At 39.4% G+C, this 26,776-nt stretch overlaps 1 protein-coding gene across 2 annotated transcripts in view; it reads left to right on the forward strand.

Annotated features, from left to right (window-relative positions):
* Positions 1 to 26,456, forward strand: part of plekhh2 (pleckstrin homology domain containing, family H (with MyTH4 domain) member 2) — a 114,014-nt gene extending 87,558 nt beyond the window's left edge. For both annotated transcript variants that reach the window (XM_048536634.2, XM_048536635.2), the window contains exons 20-30: positions 1,259 to 1,438; positions 2,801 to 2,898; positions 4,166 to 4,343; positions 4,935 to 5,090; positions 7,871 to 7,968; positions 11,245 to 11,386; positions 12,739 to 12,884; positions 13,192 to 13,321; positions 14,192 to 14,278; positions 16,633 to 16,782; positions 23,217 to 26,456. In XM_048536634.2, the coding sequence (XP_048392591.1) occupies positions 1,259 to 1,438; positions 2,801 to 2,898; positions 4,166 to 4,343; positions 4,935 to 5,090; positions 7,871 to 7,968; positions 11,245 to 11,386; positions 12,739 to 12,884; positions 13,192 to 13,321; positions 14,192 to 14,278; positions 16,633 to 16,782; positions 23,217 to 23,402 (1,551 nt within the window). In that variant the 3' untranslated portion in view covers positions 23,403 to 26,456. The remainder of the gene's footprint in view (positions 1 to 1,258; positions 1,439 to 2,800; positions 2,899 to 4,165; positions 4,344 to 4,934; positions 5,091 to 7,870; positions 7,969 to 11,244; positions 11,387 to 12,738; positions 12,885 to 13,191; positions 13,322 to 14,191; positions 14,279 to 16,632; positions 16,783 to 23,216) is intronic.
* Positions 26,457 to 26,776: the final 320 nt, after the last annotated feature.

Raw genomic sequence — 26,776 nt, forward strand, 5'->3', positions numbered from 1 at the left:
CAGTCTAATAACCTTTTCAATTAAATTATAATCATTAATGCTTGTCAATGTCTCTGGTACTGAAAATTAACAATTACAAGTGTGGAATCCATTGCTTTATGCTTAAGTTATTGGTGATTTTTAAAAAAACTTTTTCTTTAAAGAAAAATCTAATAAACAGAAGACACACCAAACATGATTAGATTCACTGCTAGGGCAAATCATAGGCCAGTGTATGGGAAGATATATATTGAATGTGTTTAGTGGATTAGGTTGTGTGCTTTTGGGATATTCACCAGGCTAATATTTTCATGTTGATTGATGGTAGCATAATATGCAATATTAATATTGTGAATTTCATTGGTATTCATAGAATTTGGTATTAAACATTGCATTTTGTTTGGTTATTTACCACTGAATGAATATTAAACTTCTCTTTTGGTGTGCTTTCACCCTATTGTCATGAATACTTTTTTTTACACAGTACTGGGGAAATATAACTGAACTGGTGAATCGGAACTCAACACCTTAATGAAAAAATTATGAAAACACTTACTGTCATTAATATTTTCAAAGACAATATCGTGTTGGATGCAGAAGACATTTGGCCTAACATAACTATTGGGATTACTTTGAAATCAAAGAATCACCATTGGCTCTGCAAGAACTTGGATATTGAAAAGTTTAGACATTTAAATTAAGTTATACTTTTGGGGGCAGGGTAAGAGTGGGATCCCATTTTCACTAACTCTTTTGTGAATAAGTATTTCCTGACATTTTCTTAATAGTTCTTTTAATTACATGTCCAGCCTCCCAAAGTAGATATATTGGTACCACCTATCAGCTTTCAGCTTCAAAAATTGAAAAGTTTTAACAAATTGTGGCCCCAAGACTATCCAAATATAACTAACTTTGCTGAAGGGTAAGTTTTTAAACTTCCAATTGCTCAAGTAACCTCAGCCAGAATTCAAAATAAACTCTTCAATTTTACTCAGAATTCAGTAATGTGATTCAGTGTTCTTTAACCTACAAATTACAGGAAGCATTTTCACACTATAGCAAGGCGTTACCTCTTCTGGCATTAGGTGCTGTTGTGGCTTCTAAGATAATTTAGTACCAATATGTGGGCAATCTTTTGCTGATGATCTACATCCAATATGAACTTGGTTTTAGACTGACTAGAGAGTATAATCTGCGAAAGAAAAGATTCCTACTATCTCTGATAGCCCAAATGTAGTTAACTATCATCATAAAATGAAATATTTGTTTTATTCTTCAGACTTCTCAGTTATTCATCAATGTTGCTATTGATGCCCCTGCCATTGATTATCATGTGTCATTGGCTCAGAGTGTTTTACAAGTGTGTCTCACTCATAAAGAGTTGCAAAATGAAATCTACTGTCAATTAATCAAGCAAACAAGAAAGCGACAAACCCAGAACCAATGTGCATCCATACAGGTATTGTATATGTGAAAAATTTTCAAAATATAATTTGCATTGTTTGTTCAAAATTAAACAAAGCTGCTTTGTAGATCAGAATTCTGAGCTACTCATGATTACCAGTCAATTAAGATTTATTCCTGCATTTGAAGCTTAGCTTCTCATAATCGGATTTGGTAGTCCTTTACGAAAATACACATCTTGTGAAACAAATAAATAATTGCTAGACCAAAGTCAGACGTTTAGTGAGAAATAAGAGAGTTGTTTTAGCAAACATCAAAACTTCACATTCCTGTTGTTCCCATCCACGGCTGCCATCTTATTTCCACCATAGTCTGAATATCATTTTCTTTAAATGGAAGGGCCTTGAACTTTAGATATTTATCACCTGGCTAATTGCTGGAGTTTTGGAGTCATCCTGAAGTGGTATCTAACAGGAAACCGAAGTGACATGTTCGAATGATGGTTCAATGTTTCTAATTGTAAAATTTCCACTCAGTATGTTATTTGTTGATTTCTACAAATTTTAAAAATATACAATTAATGATTTGAGCAATTTGTGGTGCAACAAAATATTGACATATTCTTTAAGTTCTGAGGAATTCACATTGATTCTTATTTATTTAAAAATACTGATGAAACTGATATAAAATGCAACTTAGTTACTCAAAACAATATACTGCGTGAGGACTGGGTGGTGCATTGGATTGTCATCTTGTTCTTTTACAACTTGAGTTCAAATCCAACCAAGTTGGTGTATCTGAAGTCTCTTCAGTGTGTTATCTACACTATTCTAAGTGATTTAAGTCTCAAGAGGATGCTGTTTGATGAAAACATTGAATCAAATTTATTAACATGAAAGATTAAACTATAGCAAAGTCAACTGATTCTAGCTTAATGTTAAGTGAAATATTGAAATTAAGTATCAAATTCCAAACAATAAAAGTTCCAAATGTGTGGAAATTTTGAAAAAAAAAATTGCACATCAGTGAGGAATACCTTAACTAAGACCAAGAAATTCTGAGAAATTTCTTCACCCAGAGGGTGATGAATCTTTGGAACTCATTGGCACAGATGGCTGCGGAGGCCAAGCCACTGAGTTTATTTAAGACAGAGATAGATAAGTTCTTGATTAGTATGGGGAACAAAGCTTATGGCGAGAAGGCAGGGAATGGTGTTGAGAAAAGTATCAGCCATGATCAAATGACAGAGCAGGCTTGATATGTGAACGGCATAATTCTGCTGTGATATCTATGGTGTTGTGATCATTTTACCAATTCCTAACAAGTACAGTAGGCCTAATCAGAGAAATGGTTTTAATAGTTTTTAAAGTTCTTTCCACAAAAAAAACCTCTCAAAATTAACCTTTACATTTTTTAGGGGTGGCAGTTCTTGGCTCTGTGTGTTGGCCTTTTCCTTCCTCAGCATCCTTTCCTTTGGTTGCTGAAACATCATCTACAGCAAAATGCAGAACCTAGGTACGTAAGAATCTACAAAGTAAAGATGGTCAATAATTTCAGTATAAATACTGATGGTAAGATAAGTGACACTTATCATTATCAACTGCAATGTGAGACAATGACAGATGCAAACTTAAATGTACTGACCCAAAAGTTACTGTTTGAGCTATGCTGATCTACTGCAAGCATTACGAAAACACAGTCAAACATAGAAAATGTGGGAGACTAAAACAGAACTGCAGATGCTGGAAATCTGAAACAAAAACAGAAATTTCTGGAGAACTTCAGCAGATCTGGAAACATCTGTGGAAAGAAAGCAGAGTCCTAAGGAAGGTCACTTGACCTGAAATGTTGACCCTGCATTCACTCCACACTCGATGCCAGAAATGTTGCAGCAAGTCAGCAGAACTGAAGAAATCATGCTGGACTTGAAACATTAACTTTGTATCTCTCTCTCCACAAATGCAGGCAGACTTTCTGTGTTTCTCCAGCATCTTCTGTGTTTGTTTCATATCTCCAGCAGCTGCAGTATTTTGTCTTTATGAAAATACATCTTTGCATTGACATTGAAATGAATTGATCGATATGTGATTCCTGATGTTGCATAATACATGCAAATCAAACTCATCATGCATCTCCTTATCAGTCAAAGGCTGTTAATGATGTGCTGTGTTAATTACTGTTCATCAAACTTGCACAGGCACTAAATAGGAACAGTTATAAATGAGATGTTTCATTCCTTTAGGTTTTATTGTCAGAATGAAATATATTGAATTTCAAAAGCAACTTTTCATTTCAATCACTTTTTTTCTCTCCAAATCTAATTTCTCTTTCCGTCTCTCTGTTTCTTTCCGTACCAGATTTGGCATTGATTCACACATTCTCATATACATTTCATTTTATGTCCTTGTGCTGTTACTCCACAATTATTTAAGAAAATTGTTTATGAAAATATACTGTTGCTTGTTCTATTCACTTAAGTCCTAGTCTGAAAATAATTGCATTAAAAATAATCATGTTGCGAGCAGTATTCACTATTATTACAGAATAAAATGAACAGTAATTTATAGACTCTGCATGTGTTTGTCAATTATTGTCTGAATATTCTGCATCCACTGCATCATTACCATATCTCATAATACGCATAGCATAGAAATGCATGTACCAGCGAGAAATTTATACTGATTTCTGAATTTTTGCTTATTTTTGTTATTGAACTGTAGTTTCACATTGTAACACAGACAAAATAAAAAAAACCTAACTGGATTCTATTAACAAATTCCAGGACGGAAGTAGGAAAGTATGCCATATACTGCCAACGGTCAATGGAGAGAACTGAGAAAAATGGTGATCGTGTATCAAAGCCTTCTAGAATGGAAATCCTATCAATTCTCTTGAGAAATCCTTATCATCATTCCTTACCTTTCAGCATTCCTGTACATTTCATGAATGGCACATACCAAGTAGGCATCTTGATAACATCAGTTTTAAAAAAACTGACTTTTATTGGATGTGAATTGCTGCAAGGCATTGTGGTAACATGATAAAGACATGCAATATAAATGTAAAGTTATTGTTTATTACTTAACCAGTATTAAAAGTTATGGTCCTCAATACTGCATTGCAAATTTTTAAAAAATTATTTGTTGAGACTTAAAAACATACATGTCTGCATGGCAATACTGAAGAAACCCCAGTCAGAGCGGACTATTTCAAATGTTTGAAAGTCGACAAGTTCTCACAAAGTTGAACCTTGTTGCTCCAATAGAATTCTAATCAAACTGAGGGCAAAGAATTGGATTATGGTGACAAAATGAAATGTAACAATGGAATTTCACTCGACATAAAATGATTACTTTATGGTTTAGATAAAAATGCGAAAAACATGATTGATATTTAAAGCACTGATTATATTTTTAATTGTTTTAATAACTTGGTATGTTAATTATCTTTTAAATTATGCGTCTTTCACCAAAGCAAGGCAAATTACTGTAATGCTGCTTAGCCATTTTGAAGCTTCATTAATTGTAACATTTTTACGTCTGAATATTTAGGTTGTGGGGTTTGATGCATCTACCACAGTGGAAGAATTTCTTCACACACTGAATCAAGACATTGGTATGAGGAAACCCGTGCAATCTGGGTTCTTTCTTTTCACAGATGATCCCTCAGGAAATGACCAAGAACACTGTCCTCAAGGAAACATAAAGGTAAAAGTGTGGAACTAACAAATAATCAGACTGACTTACCTTTAGTTGAAGGACTTAATTTATTGGAGTTATGAATCCATGGATACTAAATATGTCCACTCAGGAACTGGAATTATATAGCGAACTGACCATGGTCTGACAAACCAATTTTACCTGTGACCCTTCTATCACAGCTAACATGGTCAGACTGGAGAAGTCCTTTTTTATTGTCAGCACTTTTCTTGAGCTGAAAGTAAAAGTAGTATGTGCACAAGAAGGAAAAGCTGGTTGAAAGAACAGGAAAAGTAAATATTAAAACCCACCAAATGCTTTACAGACAGCTGATGGGTCTAGTAAATTATGAAGAACACTGGAAAAAAGTCATGGATAACAAAAAGTTCTTTGACTTCAACCAGAGATAGTAGGAACTGCAGACGCTGGAGAATCTGAAGTAACAAGATATAGAGCTGGATGAACACAGAAGACCAAGCAGCATCAGAGGAGCAGGAAAGCTGACGTTTTGGGTGTGGACCCTTCTTCAGAAAAAAGGACTTAAGTTTTCTAAAGAAGGGTCCAGACCCGAAACGTCAGCTTTCCTGCTCCTCTGATGCTGCTTGGCCTGCTGTGTTCCTCCAGCTCTACACCTTGTTATCCTTGACTTCAACCAGTCACCCAGTCAACCAGACCCACATCATCGATTCTACTGCCTTAACTGGTAACTCATTTCAACATTATCATTACACTCTATTCACTGTAAAATGGTCTGGGATTCTTAGTGCATGCTGAACAGTGCACAACTTTGATGCACAAGGTAAGCATATCATTGCAAATATTACCTCAGTAACAGGTCTCTCAGCATGTTCACATGTGCTCTTGTGCTTTTGCCTAAAGTATCCAAAACCATCACAGTACATTTTGCATAAGACATTCATGAAACTAAAATTGTAATATCAAACATAGAGTGAGTGAGTGAGTGCTGAGTATAAGCTTCTGAGATACTTCCATTTATTGATAGCATATATTCATATACATAGTATATGAAATGATACATTCATTGCTGACCCCAGCCTTGTACTTTCTCTAGGTACTAAAATCCTTATGCATGTTCATGCATAATGTGTATGTATTCCCTAGTTTGAAAATGGCCCAAATTTCCCGGTGTGTGCATCCTGAAATGGAAATGCCGCTGGTTACCCCACTTGTGCTACTGCTTGAGCAACCTGACCCTGCTTATTTTCCATCATGTGTACAAGAATACAGGTTACTTACTGACTTGGAGAGTGTGGATGAATTCTTCTCTGTGAGGTAGCACTCTAAAGCTATGTCTGTTCCATCCATACTTCACTGCTAAGGTCTATCTCATACTGGCCGCTACTGACAGAAACACATTCCTAGTCATACCAATAACATCAGTAAAGACGTGACTTGTAATTCTGTCTGATTTGTGAGTCTGTCTAAGCTAAAAAGAATAATCCTTCTAATGGAATACCAGGCTTCTAAGATAGCTGTTTGAAAATCCACAAAGGAAACACCAACAGCTATTTATATCTCTGGCTGGGGTGTTTTCTTTATTCAGTCAGGAGATATGAGTATTGCTACCTGACCCAGCGTTTATTGCCCACCTCCAGTTGCCCTTGAGAAGACAGTGGCAATGGATTGGGAGGGATTTACAGAATTTATGCAATAATCCAAAATGGTCACATAAGTCTGTCACATATTGCTAGTATTCACAATATATAATGGCTCTGTCTCGCTCACATAATTGACTCGGAACTTAATTTCAGAATTTCCATCGTTATAACCTTTTATTTTTAAAGGATCTTCCAAGATGTGAGTTACTTAAATGGTGCTTCATATTGAGAATCTACTGTAATTTGCAGAACACTTTGAATTTATAATGTTTGCACCTTTATTTAGCAACAACATTTGACTTCCAACAAGCAGCAATTGACTCTTATGGGAAATGTTTTCTACACCTTTAGGGTATCCCATTATTCAAACAATTCTGATCCAGGGAATTCTAGCTGTATTCATACATTATAGGTTGGATGCATACAATTATTGCACAACTCAGTCCTATATTTGAGGTCAGTATATAGAAAGTGAGGTGGGGGAGAGGAGGTTGTTGGGGAGAGCCACCTCCTTCTCCATGCCCCAATGCACTAATGCTGTATATTTCTAGCTCATAAATTACCATTACAAAATCTACACTTGTATAAAACTGTAAATAATACAGGGGAATATAAAATGATAAACAAATTAATCTAATTAAAGCAGAATACAGCAGGTCTGAAAAAGTATTATACTGGATTCAGAATGTTAACTCTTTCCCTCTCTATAGATGCTGCCAGGCTTGAGTTTCTCCAGTACATTTTTTGTAATAAATGAGTCTATTTGTATTGTATGTTTAATTTAAAACTTGTTCAAATTAATTTATGTAAATGATAATACAAATAAGATAGCCTTGTTGATTATTATGAATTTAAATTGCAATTCTGAATTAGATTGTCTTTCAACACAGAGGACAGCTGTTGGTGTTTCCTTTGTGGATTTTCAAACAGCTATCTTAGAAGCCTGGTATTCAGGGTATTTTCCATATCTTTACTATGAAATTCCTGTAAGTTCAGTGAACAAAATAACTATAAATGCCACATTTAGAAACTTCCATTCTGGGTTTGTATTTATTTGTACCATTACAGAACGTTATGCAATATTATATAACATATATTTAATGTTATTTAGTCTTACATTGTTACTGACCTCATGGAATCTAATTTCGATAATTTTGTTTCTCCATTCAGATTTGTGATATAATATGCAAGTGGGAGCAGGCCTCCAAGGAACAACATCCTGGCAAATTTGAGGGAACTAGAACTGTCCGGCTCACCTATAAGAATAGGTAATGTTTGAGGCAGATAAAATTAGCAATGACAAATCTTCCACATCTTCACCATCTTCCTTCCAAAGGTTCTGCAATAGAGTCTATTATCCTTTCATATTATACTTCACTGATCATTTGGTGGCAAATTAGGAAAATTTTTGTAATTGGCTTGTACCTTTCTTTTAAAATCATCATAAAACTAACAAATAAAATTTTTCATCTAACGGAAGGAGTTCTGATTAGAAATTAAAATGGGAATTCAGCAGTTTGTGAACTTGTTGATTTCCCACCGAGTGCATTGTTTAACAGCCCACACCTGGTTGTTAAATGCTTATAAACACACTTGTATACTGTGGGATAGCTTCATTTAAACACCTACCTCATGTAAATGAAGAAAAAAGTTGCATTTGTGTCGTGCTGTTCATGACCTTAAGGCACTCCAGTAGTGTCACCGAGATGCTGCTTCTTCTCAGATGAATGTAAGAGATTTCATGACACTATTCTGAAGAAGAGCTGGTTGTTCTCCCTAGTATCCTCTTCTATATCTCTAGCCTTCAACCAATGTCACTAAAAACCGCTGTTTGTGGAACCTTGTTGTGTGCAAATGGGCTGTCACTGTCTCTGACATTACAAGATAGTGACTACAGTTAAAATTACTTGTAAAGCACTTTTGAATATCTATGGTTTGTGAAAGAGAGAAATTAAATTAGTCTTTTTTTCATATTAAATATGTTGAATATTTGATCCATTGGGACTTCAGAGTACAAGTTCTTTTTGTAGGTGGGTGAAATTGGACATCATCATATTGGCAATGTAGTCACTTCATTCAGAAAATCCAAGAACTTTGTAAGGAGTTTTAATCTAAGAGTTTCAGATGGATCTTTTGCCCCTTGACTTTAAGTCCTTAACCAAAAATTCTTGGCAATTAAGGATAGCAATCCTTGAACTAACTTGGTCCAAATTATGTTAACATTTACATTAACAATTTTCCATTCAAATTCTAAAATCTTGTCAGTGAACGAGTTAACCACTTCTTATCAAAAAACTCAATCAGTAGTCAGTCAAGTAACATTTCTTTGTTTCATCCTAAGTTTGTCAATAATTAGCAGCACCTTAATCATAAAAAAGTACTCAAGGTACATGGGAACACATGATTTAAAGGTATAATTAATATTCATTATCAGCAATAAAACTGATCAGAGTGGCTTAACATCAAGTAAGTTCCATTTATTACAAGTTAACATGAGGCCAGCCTCTGGAATTGACATAGAGGCTCTAATTTTGTTCCTGATCAGGGTCCCAGAGACATTCCCCAGCTTTTATGGCAAATATAGCTCGTGTTGACTACATATCATGGCTCTGTCTCTCTCACTCTCTCATAATTGACTCACATCTTAATTTCAGAATTTCCATTGTTTTTACCTTTACATTTAAAGGACCCAGCCTGGAAGAAAGTGTCCTGGGTGGTCATATTTTTTTATCCCAGGGTGACAAGGCTCCCCTAAGAGGTGAACTGAGAGTCCACAGAACAAAAGTGAAGGCAGTTGACTGAAGCCTGCCCCTGTGCACCTGCATTGCCATTTAATAACAGGAAAGAATGAAACCAAAAAATCCGTCTAAGTCCTCACAGCTCACACTTCTTCTCTCACACACTCCCACACACCTTCTAATCCTAGGCATAGCCCTGTGATGGGCTGGAGTAATCCGATCAGCTGTGATCCTATTGAATGGCAGAGTAAGCTTGAGGAAGCTGTCACCTTTTCCAGCTCTTAATTCATATGTTCTTTGAGAGCTTTGACAGTTCCAATAGGTTTATACATTTTTAGATTGACTGTTGACATCATTTTGCAATCCCAAAGGATACCTGACATCTACGCAAATCTGCTTGATGCCTCACAGAAGGGCTTCTGATAACCTGACATGATCTGGGGCAATATCTAGAGCGGCATCACCTCTCTAAAGAGGTATCTTGGTTACCCAAAATAAGTTCACTGAAACAGGCCTACTCTGACCTGTTCTGCTTTACAGTCTCTGTATTCCATACAACAGGAATACCAAAAACCAATAAATGACAAGTGGCCATTTAAATATTCAGCTGTCTCTAGGACAGGCACATATGTGAAGTCTGGGACATCCACAAAACCTGCCCACAAAGAATTCTGAAATGTCCACATGTCAGGACAGAACTTTTGACTCTGGGTTTTTGACATTTTCAGCTATTTATTGTGATGACAGTCTGGGGCTAAGTCTGCAAGTTTTTTTTAATAGAGTCCATGTGAAGCTAATAAGAGCTTTTAAAAACATTACTCTATGGTGTTTATTAAATGTTCAGTTATTAAATTTTACTGACAATTTCATAATTTTAGCTGAGATTACCAGATCTTAAATACAACCTCATCTTTGCATCTTGGTATCGTATGGATAGAGGCGTTGACTTTCCTTAGATTATTGGGACTACCCAGTATCAATTTGGCAGTCCCTTTCTGTCACTGTAGTTGAGCATTCTCGTATCTGTTTAGTGCTGTTAGCACTAAGTTTTTTTTAATCTTTTCTCAGGGATTTAACTTACATGGAAGATACACACTGAATAAAACTTGCTTTTCTCTGGCTAGCTGAGTTATTCAAACTCTCAGAACTTCTATAACATCCACTGCATGGGCAAATATCTTCCTATTCCTCTTCTCTCAGTGGCCTCTCTTCAAACATTTCTGTCAGAAGCACAGTTTTGGTGTTTTACTTAGTTTTTTTATTCATACATAGCCAATCAAAATCAGGCACCACATGACAAGAATTCTCTTATTTAGGGCACTACCTTATTTAAATGTCAAATTATTATAAATAGTTGGGAGGCAAGCCTGCCATTGAGGTTGGCTTCCAGTTGGGCAGGTTATTTAAAAATAATGTGCCATAGAATTAAATCAGCACAATGTTCAAGAAAAGCCAGACTTTCTAACCAGAACACTTTCCATATCGATTAGAAATTCCACCCAGTCCATTACTGGGACCCTGCTTCCTTCCAATTCAAGTTTGGAGCTGTTCTTCCCCTTACTTCTCTTCTATTGTCCAACCAGTCTCTTAGCCAGATATTAGCTTTATTTTGTAATTCATAATAAAGGTACTCTTAGGAAATTTTTCATTTTAAGTTTATAATCTACTTTGAAGTCTATGCATTAGAGCAGGTACCTTAGTGATTGAGAAGAAGAGAAAGGATATTGTTTTGGCTCGGAGTTATCATCAACACTGGTAGAGACTTTGATTTAAAATGACAGAATTTTACTATTTTCCCATTCACAGATTCTACTTCTCTTCCCAAGCTCGTGGAGAGACAGACAGAGAAAAACTGTTGCTGATGTACCAAACAAATATTGAAATTGTCAATGGACACTTTCCTGTAAACAAGGAACTTGCATTAGAATTGGCAGCACTACTGGCTCAGGTAAGAGTGTAACTAACCTATTAAATGATTCCAATTTCAACAATTTGTCACTTTTTAATTCTAGAAGCAGGAAATGTACATTAGTTCATTACATGAGGTGTGGTTAGATTTGTAAAATACCACTGTGCTAGAATAGTTTTCTAAGTATTTTGTTTTGCATTTTCCTTCTTGTTGCTATTTTTTAAATTATGCCACTGTGTAGCACACTTTGTGCTGAACTAAATATAGATTTATAACATTCCAAAACATCATGGAATATGAGATTCCTGTCATTAGTGATACTATCGGCTGCAGCATTTTCTCAGAAACAGCTTGTGAAGATCAGTGTGCACCATCACAACAATATAACATTTCCCAACAAAAAAAAATGTGACTTTTGGCAGTACTAACACAGCTGTGTGGTAATATAACAGTTCCTCCTCTCAAAGCTCATAAACCCCGATTTGGAAACGAGAACTTTTAATTCTGATGCTGCTCACTTTCAATCACAGGAATACAATTTAAATGAAGCTGCTTGGCCTGCTGTGTTCACCTAGCTCTATTCCTTGTTATCTCTTAATACAATTTAAACACTTGTTTTATACATATTATTTTAACATAAATGGCACAATTTACATATACAGTTAATAAAAGTGTTTTGTCATATCTGACAGCCAGCTTCATTCCCACCAAAACCAGCATTGTTAAAATCCCACTTTTTTCTGCTAATTCTAAAAAGATGTTTTATATTCAGATAAAAGCTTGGAATATATGACCCTCTGCTCCTCTCCCCTGAACTTATTTATTTAAGCCAGTAACATGTGTTGCAGTTATGCTATCAGCAACTCTACAGAATCTCAGTCATTTTTCTGTGTAATCCTTGAGTATAAGTACTCAGGATTGTTGTGCTGCATTTGATCCTTCCAAACCCAAAATGCATCCCAGCAAGGGTTAATGAACAGCAATTAGCAGCGGCACCCTCGTCAATTGTTTTGTGACTTGGTTGGGGCTGCTAAAACCTGAGGAAGTATCTATGTTGCTGCCTGAAGCTAATGGAGCACAAAGCAGTAATTATACCATTGATCCTTCTGATAATTTGACAATGGGTTTTAAATCGCCACATGTTGAAAGGAAGTCATTTAGATTGGCAGTTTAGGTAGATGTCTGTTTTCCTGCGGAGCTAGCAATTAATTGATTTTTGCCAGTTTGTGGATCTTAATTAACATTACAGCTTTGTTCAGCAAGGATGTTTAGGATTGGGAAATCCAAAATAAATGAGAAGTTTGTCACTTAATCGTGTAATTATTGTAATAATTTTAAACGGCCTCAGGGCAAGATGGCACAACAGTAGTCAACTGTGTGTTTTTCATTAGGTGGAGTTTGGAGACTTTGAACGACCATTCTCAAGTCCAGCAGCTCAGGTCTCTGTGCATTCCAAATCAAACCAAACTCTGAAGCAAGTAATAGAGAAATTTTATCCAAAAAGATACAAACAAGGCTGTACAGATGAGCAAATTAAGTATGTATGAAGCCGATTCAGTACAAATATTATGACTGCCAGGGTTCTGTAATGTTACCATTCTTCTCGGTAAATATTCAAGTAATTAATTAGGTAACTCTTGATAATTGTTGTAAGAATCAGTAGATTTATTCCACATTTACATGTATCAAGTACTGAAATAATATCACCAGATTTTCACAAGTTGGATTTCAAAACATAGTTAACAGAAGTAAAATTAAAATAAAAAGTAAAAGCAAAAACTATTTTGCGCAAGTACATGCAGTAGAAAGTATTAAGCGTCCATTCCATTATGTGTCTACTTTAGACAACTGTGTCAGCGACTTTCAACTAAATGGATGGCTCTTCGAGGACGTGCTACTGCTGACTGTGTGCGCATTTACTTTACTGTAGCCAGGAAATGGCCGTTTTTTGGAGCAAAACTGTTTGCAACAAAGGTAGGATTCTGTTATTGAGATCTGTTGCCCAAATGTGAATTTTCTGCTAACATTAAGCTGTATTAAGTGTTTCACAGAAATAACAGATGATTTATTGGCCCATTATATTAAAGCACCAGCTGAGACCCAGATCTTATTTGTAATTCAACTCTGTTACTTCCTTCCATTTGTTTATTCTTACTTTCTAAGATGGAATATTCCCATTTTCCCTATTTGACATGTACATTTTTGGGGAAACACTGAACAGAAGAAGGTGTTTCTTCATCAAAGAGCAGTGAATATAGAGGCATTCCTACTAAATGTTCATAAATCTGCCAGTAAATGGCTACTGATGTGGGCAGAGACAAGGGAATAAATGGCTGACAGACTGCCCTGATGGATGGGAAAAGATGAGCATTCACAGCCTTTATTCAGCCCAGAACATTTCAGGGGAAGATATTCACTACGCTCTAAATGGAATAAAATCATAAACAAAAATTTTATGAATAAATGTTATTGCATTTGGAATCTTCCATTTACATGGTGGATTACAGTCAAAGATCAGAAGGAATTTCAGATTAGTTAAGTATTGGAATTCTCTTGAAAATCATTACTATTTGGTATGTTTGATCAATAACAAGGGCTACATCAGTGTTAATGATATTAAATTTTCTACCTATCAGGAAACTATACTTCTCAGTAACGATAATGTTGGAAATATATCTTCTCCCTAATGAACACTGACAATTTGAATATGACATGGAGCAATAAAGAGGATTTTAAACAAGAGGTCAAATTGTCAGTTCAACTAATTTGACTGTGTTCTTTTGTTACCAACATATTCTGGTTTGTAATTGTGATAGTTCTCGCTTTTATTTATGTTCTGTATAGACTATTGCTCCACCACTATCTGACACTGCACCCATTTGGTTAGCTGTGAATGAGAATGGAATCAGCACATTGGAATACAGCTCTATGGTAAGAATAATCACTTTTCAACACTATATCATCAAATTTAGAGATAGTAGAAACTGCCAATGCTGGAGAATCTGAGGTAACAAGGTGTAGAGCTGGATGAACACAGCAGGCCAAGCAGCATCAGAGGATCAGGAAAGCTGACATTTTGGGTCTGGGCCCTTCTTCAGAAATGGGAGAGGGAAAGGGGACTCCGAAATAAATAGAGAGAGGAGGGGAGGTGGATGGAAGATGGATAAAGGAGCAGATAGGTGGAGAGGAGACAGACAGGTCAAAGAGGCGGGGATGGAGCCAGTAAAGGTGAGTGTAAGTGGGGTGTTAGGTTGGGGGCTGGTCAGTCCAGGGAAGATAGACAGATCAAGTAGCCAGGGATAAGGCTGGTAGGTAGGAAGTGGGGGTGGGGGTTGAGGTAGAACAGTGGATTGGTGGGAGAAAGGATAGACAGGTTAGGGAGGCGGGGAGGAGCTGGGCTGGTTTTGGGATGTGGTCGGGGGAGGGGAAATTTTGAAGCTTGTGAAGTCCACATTGATACCATTGGTCTGCAGGGTTCCCACACAAAATAGGAAGTGCTGTTCCTGCAACCTACAGGTGGTATCATTGTGTCACTGGAGGATGCCCAGGATGGGCATGTCGTCCATGGACTGGGAGGGGGAGTTGAAGTGGTTCACGACTGGGAGGTGCAGTTGTTTGTGGCGAACCACTTCAACTCCCCCTCCCACTCCTTGGATGACATGTCCATCCTGGGACTTCTCCACTGTTCCCTATGTGGCCTCCTCTACATCGGGGACACCAAGCAGAGGTTTGGAGACCTCTTTGTGGAGCACCTACACTCGGTTCACGACAAACGACTGCACTCCCCAATCATAAACCACTTCAACTCCCTCCTCCCATTCCTTGGACAACGTGTCCAGGCTGGGCCTCCTCCAGTGCCACAACAATGCCACAAAGTGGCAGGAACAGCACCTCATATTCCATTTGGGAATCCTGCAGCCCAATGGTATCCATGTGGACGTCACAAGCTTCAAAATCTGCCCTCCACATCCCAAAACCAGCCCAGCTCATCCCCACCTCCCTAACCTGTCTATCCTTTCCCACCTATCCACTGTTCCACCTCAACCCCAAACCCCACCTCCTACATACCAGGTTCATCCCTGGCTACTTGATCTGTCTGTCTTCCCTGGACTGACCAGCCCCCACTCTATCTCCCCACCTACACTCAGCCTTACTGGCTCTGTCCCCGCCTCTTTGACCTGTCTGTCTCCTCTCCATCTACCTCCTCCTTTATCCATTTTAAACCTGCCTCCCCGTCTCTCTCTCTCTCTTTATTTCAGAATCCCATTCCCCTCCCCCATTTCTGAAGAAGGGTCCAGACCCAAAATGTCAGCTTTCCTGCTCCTCTGATGCTGTTAGGCTACCGAGTTCATCCAGCTCTATATCATCATATTTGCTCCTTTTGTTTAATTGAAGCACACAATATTAACCTGTTCCACCTAAGTAAGGCTTTCTGCCGTTGGAAAGGAAATGTGTTTTTAGAAATGACCTCTGACACACACAGAGTAGGAGGGTTCAGAGACTACCAAAAAGGTTTCTCACTGAAAGATGAAACTGTGTAAAAATAAACAATGCAAACTGATTAATTGGAGCAAACAAAATATTAGAAAAGTCCACACAAGTTTATTATAGCTAAATGCGAGGAAGTGTTACTTTACTGTCAGCCGAGCTTTCAACTAAACAAAACCAAGCCTATAAAATAAGAGAAAGCAAGATATAAAGTCACAGATTCATAGAATCATAGGGTTTGCAGCATTGAAAAAGCCCCTTTGACCCGTTGAAATAGGTATGATTGTTTGACATTTGATTTGAGGTCAGTTACTTTGCCACTAAAATTTACAACTCATCAACTTTTGTGGACGTCTGAAATGTCACGACACACACGGTATTTGTATGAAATCAAGTAAAATAATTCAGCAGCAACGCCCATCTGTAGAAAGTCCAGAGGTTTGCTGCTCTGGGCTCCCTTCCCCTTTCCAGTTACAATACATTTGCATCACCGTACTCCTGAACTCTCCCTGCAGCCTTCCCTCAGTGCTTAGAACTTCTCCCTCTTCTAGAAATGACTAAGTAGCTGACCAGATGAGGTCAGGCAGGGAAAATTTGTGATCTCTAAATCACATTATGGCAGGCAGCTGCCCTTACTTCGCACCAAAAGTTGAAATTGCCCATAGAGATTTACCTGTATGAACAGGGTTATCATCAGCAGTCATCAAGGTAAAGGCAACATCAGGAATTAAAATGTATTAATATAATTTTTACATTTGTTGTACCTAACTAACGTATTCTGTTTTCTAATTCCACAGCGCTTGATAACAACATATGCATACAAGAATATCATGACCTTTGGAGGTTGTTGTGATGATTTTATGCTTGTAGTTGGAAAAACAGCAGACGGTGGATGTACTAAAGGAAAACCAACACAAAAACTCCTGTTTTCCATGCCTAAACCGAAGGTCTGTATGATTATATTTTGAATCAGTCAATGGACAATTAAACATATAAAAACATTCACATGTACATCGAACCACTCACACCGCAAGATGCTTCAAAATCCTTGACAGTTATGAAATAGTTTTGATCTAGGCCTGGGTATAAGGGAAATTAGGAGATGTACGTTTAGGTAAAGTTCAACTAGTGGATGCAAGTTAACTTTGTAGGTAAGGTAAGATATACCAAGCTGACGAGAATGTAGGATGTATAAAATATTCAACTGATCATTGGAGCCTATAGAATCTAGCCTCTGTTTCCTAAACAACCAGCGAGGGACATGCGTAGATTCTGTCAAAAAGCGGTGTTCTAAATAAAGGGAATAGAAAAAAAAGTACTGTGGATGCTAGAGATAATGGGAACTGCAGATGCTGGAGAATCCGAGATAACAAGCTAAATGAATATTTTTCAACAGTATTCACTCTAGAAAACGACAATGTTGTCGAGGAGAATACTGAGATACAGGCTACTAGACTAGGTGGGATTGAGGTTCACAGGAAGAGGTATTAGAAATCCTACAGAGGGTGACGATAGATAAGTCCCCTGGGCCGGATGGGATTTATCCTAGGATCCTCTGGGAAGCCAGGGAGGAGATTGCCGAGCCTTTGGCATTGATCTTTAACTCGTCATTGTCTACAGGAATAGTGCCAGATGACTGGAGGATAGCAAATGTGGTTCCCCTGTTCAGGAAGGGGAGTAGAGACAACCCTGGTAATTATAGACCAGTGATCCTTACCTCAGTTGTTGGTAAAGTGTTGGAAAAGGTTATAAGGGATAGGATTTGTAACCATCTAAAAAAGAATAAATTGATTAGGGATAGTCAGCACGGTTTTGTAAAGGGAAGGTCGTGCCTCACAAACCTTATTGAGTTCTTTGAGAAGGTGACCAAACAGGTAGATGAGAGTAAACCGCTTGATGCGGTGTATATGGATTTCAGCAAGGCGTTCGATAAGGTTCCCCACAATAGGCTATTGTACAAAATGCGGAGGAATGGAATTGTGGGAGATATAACAGTTTGGATCGGAAATTGCCTTGCTGAAAGAAGACAGAGGGTGGTAGTTGATGGGAAATGTTCATCCTGGAGACCAGTTACTAGTGGTGTACCACAAGGGTCGGTGTTGGGTCCACTGCTCTTTGTCATTTTTATAAATGACCTGGATGAGGGTGTAGAAGGATGGGTTAGTAAATTTGCAGACGACACTAAGGTCGGTGGAGTTGTGGATAGTGACGAAGGATGCTGTAGGTTGCAGAGAGACATAGATAAGCTGCAGAGCTGGGCTGAGAGGTGGCAAATGGAGTTTAATGCAGACAAGTGAGAGGTGATGCACTTTGGTAGGAGTAACCAGAAGGCAAAGTACAGAGCTAATGGTAAGATTCTTAGTAGTGTAGATGAGCAGAGAGATCTCGGTGTCCATGTACACAGATCCTTGAAAGTTGCCACCCAGGTTGACAGGGCCGTTAAGAAGGCATACAGTGTTTTAGCTTTTATTAATAGAGGGATCGAGTTCCGGAACCAAGAGGTTATGGTGAAGCTGTACAAAACTCTGGTGCAGCCGCACTTGGAGTATTGTGTACAGTTCTGGTCACCGCATTATAAGAAGGATGTGGAGGCTTTGGAAAGGGTGCAGAGGAGAGTTACTAGGATGTTGCCTGGTATGGAGGGAAGGTGTTACGAGGAAAGGCTGAGGGACTTGAGGCTGTTTTCGTTAGAGAGAAGAAGGTTGAGAGGTGACTTATTTGAAACATATAAAATAATCAGAGGGTTAGATAGGGTGGATAGGGAGACCCTTTTTCCTAGGATGGTAACGGCGAGCACGAGGGGGCATAGCTTTAAATTGAGGGGTGAAAGATATAGGACAGATGTCAGAGGTGGTTTCTTTACTCAGAGAGTAGTAAGGGAATGGAACGCTTTGCCTGCAACAGTAGTAGATTCGCCAACTTTAAGTACATTTAAGTCGTCAATGGGTAAGCATATGGACGCACATGGAATAGTGTAGGTTAGATGGGCTTGAGATCGGTATGGCAGGTCGGCACAACATTGAGGGCTGAAGGGCCTGTACTGTGCTGTAATGTTCTATGTTCTAAAGCTGGATGAACACAGCAGGCCAAGCAGCAGCTGAGGAGCAGGAAAGCTGATATTTTCTGATGAAGGGTCTCGGCCCAAAACGTCAGCTTTCATGCTCCTAAGAGGCTGCTTGGGCTGCTGTGTTCATCCAGCTCCACACATTTACTGTGGTTGCTAGAGATCTGACATAAAAATACAAAGTGTTGGAGAAACTCAGCAGGTCTTGCAACATCTGTGGGAAAAGAAACTGAAATAAAGCTCCAAGTCCAGTATGAGTCATTTTACATTAACTCTGTTTGCCCTGTCCACAGATGCTGCCAGTTTCTCCAGCATTTTGTCTTTTTATTTCTAATTAAAGGAACTATGGCATGGATTAAAATGCCTAAACTGGGCAAGGATTCCTGAGGGTGCAACAATTGCTCTGGAGTCTGAGTACTGGTGTGAGGTACCATTTCCCAAGGGCAAGACGAAGAGACCAGCCTCTCAAACCAAGCCAACATGTACGAAAGCAACCAAGGAAATTAGCAGCAAGTCAACAGTAACTCTGATAGTGCTCAGCCTGGCTCTCCGTGGAAGCCACCAACCTGTCCATTGAGGCAGTCTGACGCTTGCATGTCTGAGGCAAACCAATTTGCTGCAGTCCTGCACTGTGCCCCAACAAACCTGTTTGCTGCTCCTCTGTCAGCTTCTGCCCATGTATGAAATTTCTAATTGCCAACACGGTAAGGTCCTCTCCTGCCTGGGACTGAGTGGGTGTCAGGGCTCATTCAGTCCTTCACGTGCCAGTGACTTAGGGAATTCCTCCCTCAGCCAGCTGCAGACATCCAGCAGTGATGTGCTCACCAGTGCCAACTGGAATCAAGCTAATGTACCCTCCAAGGTGTTGATATCTCAGCTGGTCGGGGGGGTGGGGGGGGGGGGGTGGTTGTAGGCAACAGCCTTGCCCTGAGACATCCTTGCTCTTTTCCTCAAAGGAGGAGGAGCACATGCATTGAGGAGTGGTTTTCTTGACCATAGTCATTCTGGATATCCCATTGATGCCTGCAGACTACAAAAGAGATAGCATCATGACAAAGGGTAAAATTTTAACATGCTGCCGATAAATTCACTTTGGAGTAATTGGAGACTAGCAGTACAATGACGAATGCTTCTTTACTGGATTGCCAGGACATGTGAGTTTTCCACATCTCCACAAGAGTGGTTTTCACCACCCAGGCCAAGAACCTCTCCTTATACAAGGTGAAGACAGGAATAAGCAGCACACCACAACCTTCCTGGTTCTTTTGATCCTATATGGGCCATTTCTCCTGTAATGAGAGAAGATTTATGCGAGATGAAAGTTGGTGTCACAGCTGTTAGTGCTGGTGTACATGGGGGTAAAGATAGCGAGGTGTCCTGAGTGAGTGAACAAGTAGTGCACAGGCCTTGCAGGGTTAGTGAAGTGAGGGTTTGGGGTGAATAATGGCAACTTAGGGAAGATGTTACATGCATGAAAGTGACAGAGCATGAGCTGTACTGAGATACGTGTGCAGTAGCAAAGATCTGGTGAGTGTGAGAAAGTAGAGAAAAGATGGTGGTAGTTACCCTAGTAGAGAATAAAATCATTCAACCTTCTGTCTGCATGAGTGACTGGACTTTGAAGACTGCACTGACTCATATAGCAACATTGGACCAGGCTGGCTTGGGTCCTGGCCTCTTGTGCCAGTCCTAGTGGGAGAGGATGTGACTTCTCCACCAGAATCATCAGGTCCCTGTCTGCAAAGCGGGGGCGCCAATTTCCCCTTGCCTGCCTGTCTGGAATGAATGTCTGCATCCATGCAGGGCTGCGCTGGACTACCAGAGCTTGAGCAGGTGCACAACAGCCTTTTAAATATAACATTGGCACAAAGGTCACCAATGGTGATTACTTCCAGTTACAATGAGTGAGAGACTTGAGCTAGCATCAGATGAGATGTGTGCAGTCGAGACATGGTACCCACTTAATGAAACAAGTTTGGGATGATTACACAAGAAAATCTGCTTAAAGCTTTTGAGATTTGTAGCCTGAGTTGTGGATAAGGTTGTAGACTTGCCCACTGAATCGGTGTGTTTGTTTGCAGATATTTTGTCACCCTACTGGGTAACATTGTCTGTGCACCTCTGGTGAAGCATTGTTATTTATTTGTGTTGGTTTGCTGATGTGGTTGGTATTACTTCCAGTTCTGTTTTTCACAATCTGCCGTTAACTCCATGACAGACCACAACAAAAAGACACAACATAGCCAGACACACTAGTCACTGCGCCATATATCAGGGACTCAGGCCCCTAGGTATCAGGGTAGCCCACAAACTGACTATCACCCCGTGACAGCTATTGATGAACGTAAAGGATCCCATAGCCACAACCAATAAAATTAACATAACATACAAAATACCATGCAAGGACTGTGAGAAACAGTACATAGGCCAAACTGGAAGAAAACTGACAATAAGGATATGCGAACACTACCTAGCCACTAAGAGACATGACAAATTCTCACTGATCTCAATGCATATGGAAAAAGAAAAACACAAATTTGACTGGGACAACACATCCATAATAGCCCAAGCCAAACAGAGACATGCCAGGGAATTCTTGGATGCCAAGCATTCAAACTGGAACTCCATCAACAAACACATTGAACTGGACTCGATATACAAATCATTGAAAAACAGAACTGGAAGTGATACCAACCACCCCAGCAAACCGAGGCACATAAATAACAAGTGGGACAGGACACCAATGATTCACTGGAAGCGCCCTGACGATGTTCCCAAGCAAGGGGTCGAAACGTCTGCAATCAAACACGCTGGCTCAGCAAGCAAGTCTGCAATTTCAAAATCTGCTTAGCCTGGCAAAGGGGCCCCTTCATAAGACACAATGAAACTGACACTTAGTCAAAAGTGAAAGTGAAAGGGGAAGATGGGAAAATGCTTGCTCAGGTGAAAGCGAAAGGAGATTTGATGACAAAGGTTCATATTGAAAGACCAAAGGGAGTTGTAAAAAGACGATTGTATTTTATGCTTTCCGACGAGCAGATTTGAAGATGGAAGCAACTAATCTCCACCACCAACCCACATGTCCTGAACTTGTCTAAAGGGATTGGGGGTGAGGGTAGCGCTGGGTGTGTAGTCCTTCCTTGGGTCTGTTGACCACTCAAAGGCTAAGGAATATGATTTAGCTGCACGAGCTAGTGACAAGCATGGGGCAACCTCCTTTTGCTGCCTCTGGGCATCTTGGAAAATTCCCTCCACGTGGTACCAATCCTTCCCCTTAACCTTATCTCAGGTCTTTTGAACACAATGTCTGTCCCATGCTTCACCTGACTCGCTCCCTTTATCCCCACTCACCCCCCCACTGTAATCCTTAGTTCCAGATTTACCAGTCAGTCAGGGCTCTTCATATTAGCAACTACTTGTAGATCCAAAGGTGGCTCCTAGTTTCACTGCTGAGACTACATTGCAACAGAAATGCCTCCCACTTAAGGGAAGGAAGTCTCATCTTAAAGCAGTTGCAATGGAGCAGTATCAGGACCATGAGTGAGCTGCCTCTTAACTTTTTATGGTGCCTCTTGAAATCCAATCCTAGGTGTGTGCACAGGAATTGTGAATGGCAAAATTTTGAATGTCTGCCATCCAGAAGCAAAATAAAGATTGTTAAAAAAAACAAGAAAAAGAAACCAAGACCATTCAAGGAAAAGGAAACAAAGCGAAGGATAGTGTTGCCTCTGGAAGGCTGTATAGTACTAAGTCAAGACCACAGAGGACAAGGACAGAAAGGTCAGAGTAGGAGCAAGGTTGAGAGCTCACACTCAATTGTTCAATGTTCCCCGTGCATACAGACTATCAAAATGTTTATTTTCTTTGCTGTGCATCCAACAGCACAGAAGGAAAAATACAGCCACATACTTTGTTGCTTGGTGAGAATAACATGGTGTAGGATGAACACAGCACGCCAAGCAGCATCAGAGGAACAAGCAAGCTGACGTTTCGGCTCTAGACCCTTCTTCCATTTCTGAAGAAGATTCTGGACCCGAAACATCAGCTTTCCTGCTCCTCTGATCCTGCTTGGCCTGCTGTGTTCATCCAGCTTCGCACTTTGTTATCCCAGATTCGCCAGCATCTGCAGTTCCTACTATCTTTGTTACTTGGTGATTTGTTTTTATTCTTTGAACTGTTCAAAGCACATTAAATGTACTGCAAATGCTGTATCTCTGAGTTGCTATGTATTAATGACTGGAAGGACACAGCTGAACAGTAGTCCTTTACTTAAAAAAGATTTATGATGAACTTGGACTGATCTGTTTGCCTTTACAGATTCTAGAGATCACTTTGCTGACAGCCAGCTATATCAATGGTTTCCAGCATCAGAAAGGGACAGTACATCATCTGTTACTTCCATCTTCACTTTCTGTTCACACGGGAGGACACAAATTAAAGAACATGGGAAGTCAGCCATTTCTTTCATACTCCAGGCCAACTAAAGAACCAACATTGTTATAATAATGCTGGTGTTGAAATATTTGCTACGCAGTGTTAAAATGTATCCTTACCTGTGCCAAGGCAAAAAAAAGAGGTCTGCGTGCAACTCACCAAAAATTCATGTCTGAAATTTTTAACAAATTTCAATAAATTCCCATTGTGTAATGCAGGGTAACAGCTGTAGTTCAATCAAAGGAACATTAAAACATTTACAGAGGTATGTCTAATAATTGGGGTTCAAGTTCTCCTGTCAGAGGTCTGACTAATACGAATAGTCCCATGCTTTTAGTTGTGACCTTGTAACTGTTCACATTCTAACTGAAAACGAACAATAGGCTCGCTCTGTCTGAACATACGGATTAATTTTAGTGAGCTATATATTATTTACAATATTTTGTAACAGAACTATCATTGTATTTGAATGATCGTTTAATCAATTATAGTACAACTTCCTCAATGTTGTATAAGCAATCTTTTTCCTTTATTATTTACTTGTATGTAATAATTTTTCAAATAATGTAATATATTTTAAAATTTCTACATTTTCATCCCAAACAACGAACCCTAGCTTTTATTTAACAATTTTATTGCTATTAGTGAGTAATTACATAATCTTCATAACCTACAACCCCAGCCACTAATGTTCTTGCCCTGGATACACATTGTCAGAAACAGGAATAAGCAACAAGGCTGAGACTATGTCCAAAACACAGGAGTTGTAGGTTACTATGGCATGAGATATTACAGATGAGAAAGATAATTCATTTAACTAAATCTAGCCTATTAGGCCCTACAGTTCTGTGTCGACAGAATTCAATCATGTGATAAATGATTCCCGGCTTTATGTCTCCACTATGCTGCCTAGAATTTCTCCATGAGTTGATTACCATTTGTGAAGAAGAACCACCTGAAATCAAAACTAAATTTTCCAAATGTAATCATAATGTCACAGTTTGAAGTTATCCAAAGGGATATATTCTTATACCAATATAAAGTTCTCCCGAAGGAGCCTACTTGGTCATCTTTCAAGTCTAAAAGGCCTATCTTTCCACCGTAAAATAACCATTCCAAACAAGATTCCTAAATAAAATTGTACTGTATCGCATACAGTATTAAATAATTCATTCATCCTTGTACATTCCTTTTTTTCCCCTCTCTCTTCCTTCTGTGCATCTTTGCCTATCCTCGTTCTTCAATACAGCACTGCCCTTGACCAGGGAAAGCTGGTGATTTTCAGCTGAGAAGACTACAGGTGACTTTGGAGTACAGCCCTGAGCAGCTCCCAGACATCACTGTGTACTGTATCTTGGCTTGGGCAGGAGCAGTCTGCGTTTGCTGGCTGGCTGATGTGCAAGAGTAAAGGCACTCGCAGAGCAGTAGTGGTGGGAAGACAAATGCTACTTTCGTGAGACGAGATAACAACAAAGTAATCACAGGAATGATTACTGTAACACCCTGCTAACTCCTTTGTCCACAGCTTAAGATGGCAAGAAGCTGACTTGCACTCTGATTGTTCACTTTATCACTGATGTTGTTTGCAGTTGAAGCTGCACATCAACTATCAGAATCTACTAAATGGATTTGTCCAATATTTCCATGCTGGAAAAAAATAACCTTCAAACTCTGCACAAAGCCCTGTGATGAACAAATGCTGATCTTCTCCATTCTCCTTGACATTGACTGTACATCTTCTGACAGGATTCTCAGTGCACTCATTCTTTGCCCTGCATATTCATACATGTTTTTCTGTTTGCTGCCCATCAGGGTCGGCTTCTGAGTTTTCTGTAGCTGTAGCACCATCCATTCAGCTGGGTCCTGAGCCATCATTGTACAGGTATTTGGACAAAATATGAGGTACATACTTAGTCAATCTGTAACTTTTAACTTAGCAGGGATAAGTAGAATATGAGAAAGAGAATTAGATGTGAAGATATTGTCACATTTAAAGACCATAAGAAAAAGGAATAGGAGTCGGCTGTTCAGCCCCTCAAGCCTGCTTATGTAGAGATGAGGTCAGAAAACAATGGCATGATATTCAGTGGTAAGGTCATAGCCCTAAGGAGATAGGGGGAAAACTTGGAGAGGTGGTGTTCAGCCTTTGCAAGGCAGACTTTAATTCACCAGACAGCAACAACAATCCTTTTAGTAGGTTTCAATAGGTCAGAACTTCAGATGACAGAGTGCAACAACATCTAAGGAGGCAGGTTAGTGTGAGTGATCAGGGCAAGCAAATTGAGACAACCAACGTGTTTTGGAAAATAAATAAAAATGTGTAATGTGTTTTGAGATTCACCTGCTAATTACTGAAAAGTCGATTAACTTTGGAAAAGAGATAACAAAGCTTTTAAAAAAAGTAAGAAGTCACATTTAATTGATGGACAAACTTGGCTTGAATGAAATATGGTCTCAGTCTGAAGGTTACTGCGCAACACTAGTCTTGATTTATGTTTTTCAAAGACACTTGGTCAGTAGAAAGAAAAGTCCTCCAAATCTTGTGGCAAGCATGTGTCTCTCTCTGCTGGAAAAGTGCAGACCAGCTGAATAGATCTCTCTTAAGTAGTTGTTGTTACCTGAGAATGTTCCAATTATCAGTACCTATGACTATCATTTAAGGGCAGTCTTCAACTCAACCACAGGTCATAGCTTCAGAATTGGGAGTTCCAATGATGATCAGTATTGTGGAAATTAAGACAAGAGCCAAGGTAAATTGAGGCAAGAGCAAGGCCATTTTTTTGGGAACTGGGCTGACTGATATTTTATTCCCTTCACCATCAGGACAGATTACCTGAAGGTGCTGGGAATATGGCTTGGCCGGGCATGGGCATGCACAAAAACCTGGGAGGATTGCATCGGCAAGGTGAGGCAGACACTGGGCTTTTGGGAGCACTGCTGGCTCTCCATCGTGGATAAAACCCTGGTAATCAGTTGTCTCTGTTGTTATACATGATGCAAGTCTGGCCCATTCCCAGAACCTACATTGTTGCAGTCACCCAAGCCATCATCCATTTCATGTGGAGTTCTAAGATGAACTGTGTCCACAGGGACACCATGTCCAAACAGCTGGATAATGGAGGGGGGGGGGGGGGGCGAAGAACTTACTCAACACCACCCTCATCCTGATGGCCACCTTTGTGTGTGGCTGCATTAAGCTGTGCAGAGGCCCCCCTTACACAAATATTAAGCATCACTACATACTGAGGTTACACCCATCCCTAGTGCTGCAAAGGTTGGGTCGGGCCTCGATGCTGCAAAATGCTCCAAGTAGTTGAACCATTCTGTATCACCTGTCCTTCATGGGGAAATTTGCAAAGACAAACATCTTTGACCACAAATCCACAATGAAGCGGTCAGCACGTAGCGTCCTCAAGACCCTGCAGGAAAATGAAAGACACTCT

This window comes from Stegostoma tigrinum, chromosome 9 (genome assembly GCF_030684315.1).
Source record: "Stegostoma tigrinum isolate sSteTig4 chromosome 9, sSteTig4.hap1, whole genome shotgun sequence".
NCBI lineage: Eukaryota > Metazoa > Chordata > Chondrichthyes > Orectolobiformes > Stegostomatidae > Stegostoma > Stegostoma tigrinum.